The following is a 9,053-nucleotide window of genomic DNA, read 5'->3' on the forward strand; positions in this document are numbered from 1 at the left end:
AGCCTCTGAGCACGCACTGGGAAAACAGTGACTCATGAAACTCTAATTGGTCCTCACAAAGATGGATGGGACACGCAGTAAATGTTCAGTGAAACTCCTGCATGAATATATGAAAAGATTAAACCAGCAAAGTGGAACTGGAACACGAAACTGTGTGTGTTTGTAAAGCCATGCAGCTCTTCCTCTCCGGCTCGCAGACTGCCAGCGCTCCTCTTCACCTCCTCCCATCTATTTTTCATGAACCCTGTCAAACTGTCCTGGATTCAGTCCGCCGTCTCTTCTCGTTTACTTCCCGTTCTGGTCACGGTGCTGCCAGCGCGAGCTGTCCGCTCACTCCGCTGGGAGGACTCGTCAGGTGGACGAAGCCTCCAGCTGGGCGTTTCTTTGAAGTGCGGTACAGTGAGGTTTAACTCGGGCTCGACACATCCTCATATTTATTTCACATCCCAACAGCGACGCTCTGAATCTACATATTAATGACACGAGTGTCTGTTTCCATTGCATCACCGAGCCGCTGCTGCATTTGTTATATTTCGCTTTGAGTTTTACTCAAGTTTATTTTCACAGTTTCAATGAATGTGAATGATTTTTAAAAGCTGCACCAAACTAATATCTTTCTCTCTACATGCCTCCTCGTGGTTTCAGTCTCTGCTGCCCAGAGAGACGCGGTCGACTCGTTAGAAACCACAGTGTGCCGAAATAAACCAGAAACACAATCATGTGAATGCAGGAAATCCTATTTGATGTGGAGGCTTGGACAGACCTCCTCCTGCCATGCACCGCTCACACCTCAGCTCCGGGCTGAACCGCTTCTGTGTTTCGATTTGCCGAACAAGCTGTGACCTAAAAACAACAAGAACAAAAACACAGGTTCAGTCTGAAATGATCTCCTTCAGTTCAAGGCAAACATCCAATTAATGAGCGAGCAGAAGCTTTGTGGGTCACAGCCGTAAATAGCAGGACACGGAACAGTGATGAAGCTGGGATCCGGCTTTGGATCATTCGGATGGAATAACTGTTTCTGTGTTTGTGTCCACTCAGTGCACCGTATGGGACTGGGACTCAAACGGGAAACACGACTACATCGGTGAGTTCGAGGCTACGTTCAAAGAGATGAGAGGCGCCATCGATGGACGGCAGGTGAGGCTGTCCTCTAAAACCTGAGCCGACCGCGTGTGATTCATACTTCAACCCTCTGTCTTCTGAGAGCGTGTTTGAAGCGTGATGCGTTCACTGACTGTTGTAATTGCTGGGAAATGATTGTGATTCAGCTGTGTGTTCTTTGACTGTTTACAGGAAATCAAATTAAATATGTGTTTATGTGGATTTATAGGATATCAGTTTCATGTACATGGCAAGCCCGACGTCCCGGGGCTAGCGATTCTTCCAGTCGGGCTACCAAAATCTATCTCTTCCCTGCCCGTCGGGCTATTGTAGGAAAAATATATGTCAATGCTTTTGCATTCTTTCAGAAATGTAGCTGGGTAATTATGTCATTGGCATCGGTGAGCCACTGTCAATATGTGACATATTGAAGTCGCGTTTGAATTTGCGCTTGTTTTTTTGCTTTCACTTTGCAATCGCGTGAACTGTGTATAGAGAGCGACAGCACTGATCTGTGAGTGATGATAATTTGCGCACCAATTCCTCTGACATCGTCTTATTAATCGTTAGCTTACTATGCAAACATGACAAGTGAAATCTCCCGCAGCTTAAACATGTGAGAGGTTGATCGCGCAGAGAATCGCTGAGCTTATGTGAGTGAGTGTGTAAAAGCAGCAGGATATATATTTTAGTTCTGCTGAGCCAAATAAGACAGGTCAGGGTGAAGAAGTGACAGCCAAAGAAAAGCTTACCACAAAACAGAGAAGTTATGACAAATCAGACTATAAGGCAAAAAGAAAGTGCAGCTTTATGGTTTCATGGACAAAAGAATTTCTGTGGCTGCAATATGACGAGCTAAATAACCAGGGCTGCACATAAGTGGTCCGCAGGTGCGCATTCGCTGTCAAAATAAAAAACACGCACAAGATAAGAAGTTGCAACGCGTGTTTGCGTACATAAGATTTTCTGGAGGAGGACAGACGTTTGTTTAGAACTCTTAAAGATGTCGAAGAAGCTCCTTTAAGCAATTACTTTGGTGTTCCTCCACCTCCAAAGAAATGTCAGCAGGCTGAACCACAAAAGAAGCACGTGTTCTCGGAAAAGTGGTTGCAGGAGGTGAGCTGGCTTCAAACAAATGATGAACGCACAGAGATGTGGTGCAGAATGTGCTGTGAAAATTCCACTCTAGCGGACAAAAACGGCTTTTTATATGGACGCAAACGCGCGTTGCAACCTCTTATCTGGTGCGCGTCTTTTATTTTGACAGCACCTTTGTTAGCTTAGCATGAATCACATCCAGACCCCTCAAGTATCAGCCATCCTCACCATCAGTCACTGGAAAAATACAAATCCTGCCTAATGAGTCAGAGCTTAACTCCTGCTGGGAACCATCCAGTTCTTGGATTCTTGAAGATCTAACTTTGACATGAAACATGTACCCAAACATGTCTTCAGGCCACGGACACCCCGCGGTCATGTGAGCAGTATCCCTTGATTGCAGTGGCCTCTTCCAGAAGGATCATTGTTAAAGTTTGAGGAACTCGATGGGAATTTAAAGGCGATGGAGTTTGAATTCCTCAGATCTTGATCCAGTCTGTTGGATATGCTGGAAAAGCTTCCAAAACATAAACGGTGTACTGCACAGGAGAGCTTTAGAGCAGTCGATATCAGGCAGGTTATTTAAATGTTTGATGCCTGACGTGTAGCCTGATCGTGTTATATTGTACCAGAAACCTCTCATGTAGTTTTCCTCCTGCTGGAGCAGCTACAGTAGATGCAGTTAATATTTAATTTGCTCTGCCCAACGCTCCTGAAGGAGAAAGCTCCCTGTGAGGCAGGTATCTGTTCACCCTGTTTCTCCTTCAGCTATTCAATCAATTTAATGGCTCAGTGAGAGTCAGACTGAGCGACACCACGGCTCACACGCTGTGACACGCCATTACAGTTACAGGGTGAAACGAATTCACTCACAGACTCTCCGAGAGACAGCGAGGCAGCCCTGCAGGAGTCTTAGGTTTGCCAGTTTATAAGTGAATCACCGAATGTGTGAAAGCTGCGCTCTGGAATTCTCTGCATCGGCTGTTGTTTGTTTTAGGGTCGGAAAACCGGGCGGTGACAGTTTTAAGTCCGCCTAATTTCTTTCAAACTTTTCATATAAATTCCCCGTGTTCAGCTGGCATTCGTCTCCACATTTCAATAAGATTTCCAAGGAAATCTTTTGCAGCTGTGACACAAACCAGAGATTGCTCTAAAACAGAAAACACCGTTAATGTCTGTGTTTTGATGGGGGTGCATCTTTGCAGCCATCTTCCTTCAGCTGCTCCCTAATCCACAAGGGTCTTCCAGATGGATGCAACATTTATACATCGCATGCGATCCTGATTCTCTCAGGAGTTTTCCAACAATTTCTCTTACGAGGTTTCCATTCAAAGGAGAGACGATCAGAAGATGCCAGCAGCATGTGACGTATACCAACAGACACCTGATGTTTTCAGAGTCATCCTTCAGTCAGCGTCATGAGGTTGTCAGACAATCTCAGCTGGGTGGAGGTTCTGACGGAGCGCTCCATCATTCTGCCCCTTCTTCTGGATCTGCTGCTCCCACCCAGAGGGCGGGGCTTACGACACCAACTGTTTGCATCTATAATCCAGTTTTGAGATCCTCCCCAGACGTCTTAACGCCCACTCACATCCTGGGCCATCTGACCTCAGGAAATCACATGATAGGGATGGGGCCAGGTTTCACAATAAGCTCACCTGAAACTCTGGCTGATTGTGACCCACACCTGCTTTCACACCTGGGCTCATGTGATTAGGCAGAGGATCAATAGGAGGTCCACGACACTCCCACAGGACTTAAATCTGGGACTCTCCACCAGCTGCTCTTAGAACTGAAGAAGCTTCTCGGATGAAACGTCTTCAAGAAACTTAAAGAAGTCCTGACGCTTTTCTTTCCGAGCTCAGGCCACACCAGCACAGCTCCTCCTTCATGCTCCATGGTGGCAACCGGACGTGCAGATACTCCAGTTTAGAAACCGGACTGACAAACAGAGTAGCCTTATTATTACAGATGAAACAGGAGGAATGAGAAACAGCCTGGGGAGTGGTGACCTATAATGATGACCTCTCTTGAGCTAAACACATTTGAACTCGGCAGGTTGAAGCACAAAAGACCTGATCTCCGTTAGGTCCTGCACCTCCGGGTTTCCAGAAAAGCACCAATTAGCAGCGAGACCACCCTTTAAAATGCTCCTCGGGGGCTAAAGTGCCTCCGAGGTTATTTAGGCAGAGGGTGTGAAGTGATTACCCCGAGAGCTAATGAAGACGCAGCTGTCAGAGAGCAGAGCTGCTGCAGAAAGGAGACGACCGCTAATTAAGGCGCTCTCCGACTGTCCGTTAATGCCGTTCTGCTTACAGACGCTGCGGCTGTGAGTTTTCTCTGGAAATTCCCTGAAGATGACAACACACGGCTGAAAGGCCAGGAACAATCAGCTGCCGAGGAATCCTCAGCTGTCTCATTATTGATTACAAAGAGCCCAACATCTTCACTGGAAGGCTGTTGAGCGGCCGTACGACAAAACCACATCCCAGTTTTCATAAACCCAGCCAGCTCGGTGAGCTGTGTCTAATATTCTGTCTGTAGTCTTTGGATGACATCACATAAGGATATGACCACAGACCGCACGGGCAGAAAACACGAACGTGTTCACTGTGACCTCATCGGCTGGTTTGGATGTTAGGACATCTTATTGAAATGTGGAGACGAACACAGCTGAACACAGCGAAGTTATATGGAAAGATTGAAAGAAAGGACTTAAAACTGTCGCCGCCCGGTTTTCCGACCCTAAAACAAACAACAGCCGATGCAGAGAAAACCTCTAAGATGTTTGCCTCTCCAAGAGACGCCTGTGAGTGTCTGAGGAAAGCACACACAATAAATACAGAGGTAACGAGGGAATACGTAACAGCAGGCAAACACAGCTGAACCTAATCTGACACACGAGACAGGAAGGAAACACGGGACTGTCAAAGTAAAACAGGGAATACACAGAAAGCAGGATAACGAGATGTAACACGGAGCACAGGCGAGGCACATTAAGACATTTAAACAGAACTCAGATCACAGGAACTGCAGTTCTATTGTTTTTATTGTTGGAGTCTATTTTCAGCCCTGGAGGTTATGCAGCGCACCAAGAAGGAAAACTCCTGACTGCTGTTTGAGTCGTTGCAATGGGCGTGCATTTTATCTTCAGCGTGAAACCTTTTCTTCACGCTGCTGGAAGCCAGCACAGGAGGAGAGCTTGTTCGCCTCCCACAGACACAAAGAGCCGTGCTCTCAGTCCCACTCTCGCTCTCTCCATTCTTCTCCTTTTAAATAAAATGTCTTTATCGGCCTCCTTCCTCAGCTGGCAGCTTCCTCCTGACCGGCGACACGGAAACAAGAAGCCCCCCCGGGCTGAAGTCTCCGGGGAGCTCCCCGTTCTTCCGTCCGTCCTCCATTCCAACACAAATAGAGTCACCCGGTCTCGGCGGGTCTGAGTGAGGGAGTCGGGGCGAATCCTCGGCGGTCTTGTTTGTGCAGCTGAAGGATTGTGTCCCGCTGCAGCTGCCTGTGGTTCATGCTTCTGTCTGACAGCACTCTGGATTTAAACGGCACCTCTCCAGGAAGCTGCTTTCACCTGAGTGCAGGGACGAATCTTACAAAGACAAATGTGTTTGTGGTGTTTCTGCTGAGGCTGGATTACACACAGCGCTCAGAGGCACGTCTGTAATAATTTCATCTGCTCGATTTGCTTCGTCCACTGGAGTCAAATACAGCCCAGGGACGTCGACCCTGGTACCTAACCTGATACAGCATCACTGATCTGTGAGCTCACAGGCGCCATAAACACGGGAAACAAGAACAAACTCTCTGAGAATAATGGATCAGAGGAACTGCTGAACTGCAACCAGCAGCAAAGTTCTTTATTATTGTTACAGACGCTGCCTTTAATAACAGTTTGGTTCGTGTATATAATCTCAAAGAATAGTGACTCTCATTGTTATTCCTTGAAGTCCTTTATTTATCTGACAGACAAAAATAATCATTTTACGACACTCAAAATGGTCAAATATTCACATATTATGTCTAATATTGTATTATAATATTCTAATACTATTATAATAATATTATTCTAATAATATTATTAGAATATTATTAGAATAATATTATTAGAATATTATAATAATATTATAATATTATGTCTAAAAAAATCATTTTTTGTTATTTTCTCTGAGGTTATTTTCTCAGGATATCAGAGCTGAGGTTGGTGCCGGCTTCCTTACTGAGCATCACTGGCCGAGTTACAAAACAAAGTCCTCTACATATGACCAAATATGACGAGTCGGTCGATATTACTTCCTGAAGCAAACGAGTTCAAATGTTTTGTTATGTCTAAGGTAAAACTCACGGGTCGGTCTGGTTAGTGTGACTACCACGTTCGCTGAGGATGTTCATTTTTTGTGGAAATGCCTCATTTTACAAGCTGACCCACAAATGATGAGCTCATTTTGAGAAAGGTGTGGACAGTGTGGGTTTGCTGGTCTTGTCACTGATGATGTCAGAGGCTCTGCTCTGACATCACAGCGGTGCTCTGTGCCGTCCTGATGACCTTCTGCAGACGCTGGTGTGAAGTTGGAGGGGTGCGCATCAGCAGAGTCTCTGTTAGCGTTCCTCCCTCCCTAACTCCCCGCCCTCGGCAGGCTCGCCTGCGCTGCCTGTGTCAGCTGACCTTGTGGTCTTCGAGTGTGCTCACCCAGTGGCCTCATTGCCACCCGAGCACAGTCACGCACCCTCTCCACCCCTGCTTATCGATCAGGGGCTGAGTACGCCATCTCCACTCTGTTTCACGCCCACATGTGGTGACACGCTGCCCTCTCACGCTGTTTTTCAGTGGATTTCGCCTCCATGTCGGCCCAGATCACATCTCCTTTAAACGAGCGAAAATCACTGAGATGAGATCTCGCTCTTAAAATGTTGGCTGAGAGCAGAATGAACAGAGTCACAGTCAGCCAATTAAATCATGGAGAAGCCGCTGTGTCCACAGACCTTCAGCTCAGAGGCTTCAGACGTCACTTCCTCTGTTAGCGTTGAGCCTGCACGACAAACTGCCTCCATGCCCTGATCCTCACACATCCCCACAGAGAGTTTAAAGATTTATTTGCATTTAGCAGAGATTGTTTGTGTGTCAGCGGCAGCAGCAGAGGCAGCGATGCTGAGCTCAAACAACACACCATAACTCTGGGAGAAAAACAGGAAGGCGACGGTGCCGCTGTCGCTTTCGTGTCTCCTGATTGGACAAACAGACTTCCTGCTATGGAAAAAAACAGCACCACCTACAGGATGAAATTAGATTGCTGCAGGCCTCTGTTATGAAGTCACCTGAGCAGGTGATCGGGGGCGGCGGCTGCAGGCTGCAGGCTGTTAGCTTCCCATTAGCAGGCTGCCATCATCCCCACAGCTCAGACAGTCTCAGACACACTGATTTACCTGAGGAGGAGCAATTATCAGGGTCACCTGGAAGAAGCAGCTGCTGTTAATGTGAGGTCACTTTTAAACCTGTCAGCGAACGATTTATTGATCGCACACGCTTCACTTAGAAAGCGCTTCTGTAGGAATCATTCCACAGGTCTGTGATCAGGTCTGTGATCAGGTCTGTGATCAGGTCTGTGATCAGGTCTGGCTGTGATCAGGTCTGTGATCAGGTCTGCCTGTGATCAGGTCTGTGATCAGGTCTGGCTGTGATCAGGTCTGGCTGTGATCAGGTCTGTGATCAGGTCTGCCTGTGATCAGGTCTGTGATCAGGTCTGTGATCAGGTCTGGCTGTGATCAGGTCTGTGATCAGGTCTGCCTGTGATCAGGTCTGTGATCAGGTCTGTGATCAGGTCTGGCTGTGATCAGGTCTGTGATCAGGTCTGTGATCAGGTCTGTGATCAGGTCTGGCTGTGATCAGGTCTGTGATCAGGTCTGTGATCAGGTCTGGCTGTGATCAGGTCTGTGATCAGGTCTGTGATCAGGTCTGTGATCAGGTCTGTGATCAGGTCTGGCTGTGATAGTATATCAGACAGAGGAGAGGAAAATAACGTTCAGCTTTCCCTCTTTCAGGTGCAGTGGCCGTGCATAAATCCCAAATACAAAGTGAAGAAGAAGAACTACAAGAACTCTGGGATCGTTATTCTGAACCAGTGCAAGGTGACTGACGTCTGCATGTTTTTTTTGCTCCATAATTTATGTTTTTCAACCATTTAAGGCTTAAAAACGCCTCGTTTTCTTTTCCTCGCTGCCTGTCTCGTTTTTCTTGGCAGTTGATGTTGGCTTCTGCCTGACGCACTGTTAGAAGAACCAGTTATGTAGCGCTGAACAGCCTGACTTACCTGACATTTCCTGCCAGACAATGCTGAATGGTGTTCAGATGGAGCGAGGGGAGTCTGGCGAGATCCCGCCGCTCAGTGAAAGCCGGATAACATTTAGCCCGATGCCACTCGACACGTGAAGAGTTCCTACTTCAAAATGACTTCAGAGCCGTTTGAAAAGACAGACGCAGATTGAGGCGTAGCACAACACAGGGACAAATTACTGAGCTGCTCTAAAGCTGCGAGGTAATTTACACTCGATCCATGGAAGAGGAAATGAAACTGAAACTCTTGTATCAGCGGATATTTAAGGATATTCCAGCTGCAGACTGATGGAGTGAGAGTGGATCTGTCACTGTGTCCAGGGCCATGCTCAGAGAGCCAGGCAGACTCCAGCAAATGCTTCAGCGCTGCTTCAATTTACGTGTAAATTGAAGGTGTTACCAGGTGTTTTCTTCTGCATGACAAGGTTAATGGATGAGGCTCCTCCTCCATCTGTCATAACAGGCGTAACCACATAATTTCACCGTAATAATAACAATGCTAAAATAACCTAAT

The 9,053-nt window shown here is 47.0% G+C and overlaps 1 protein-coding gene across 1 annotated transcript in view; it reads left to right on the forward strand.

Annotated features, from left to right (window-relative positions):
- cpne4a (copine IVa) overlaps positions 1-9,053 on the forward strand; it is a 129,845-nt gene that overhangs the window by 70,159 nt on the left and 50,633 nt on the right. Inside the window, exons 8-9 of the mRNA XM_085292851.1 lie at positions 1,042-1,140; positions 8,248-8,334. Of these exons, the coding sequence (XP_085148977.1) occupies positions 1,042-1,140; positions 8,248-8,334 (186 nt within the window). The remainder of the gene's footprint in view (positions 1-1,041; positions 1,141-8,247; positions 8,335-9,053) is intronic.

Source organism: Mchenga conophoros, linkage group LG11 (assembly GCF_057382185.1).
Source record: "Mchenga conophoros isolate Kocher_MC1m ecotype Shallow Benthic linkage group LG11, M_conophoros_male_GT1.1, whole genome shotgun sequence".
In the NCBI taxonomy this organism is placed as follows: Eukaryota; Metazoa; Chordata; class Actinopteri; order Cichliformes; family Cichlidae; genus Mchenga; species Mchenga conophoros.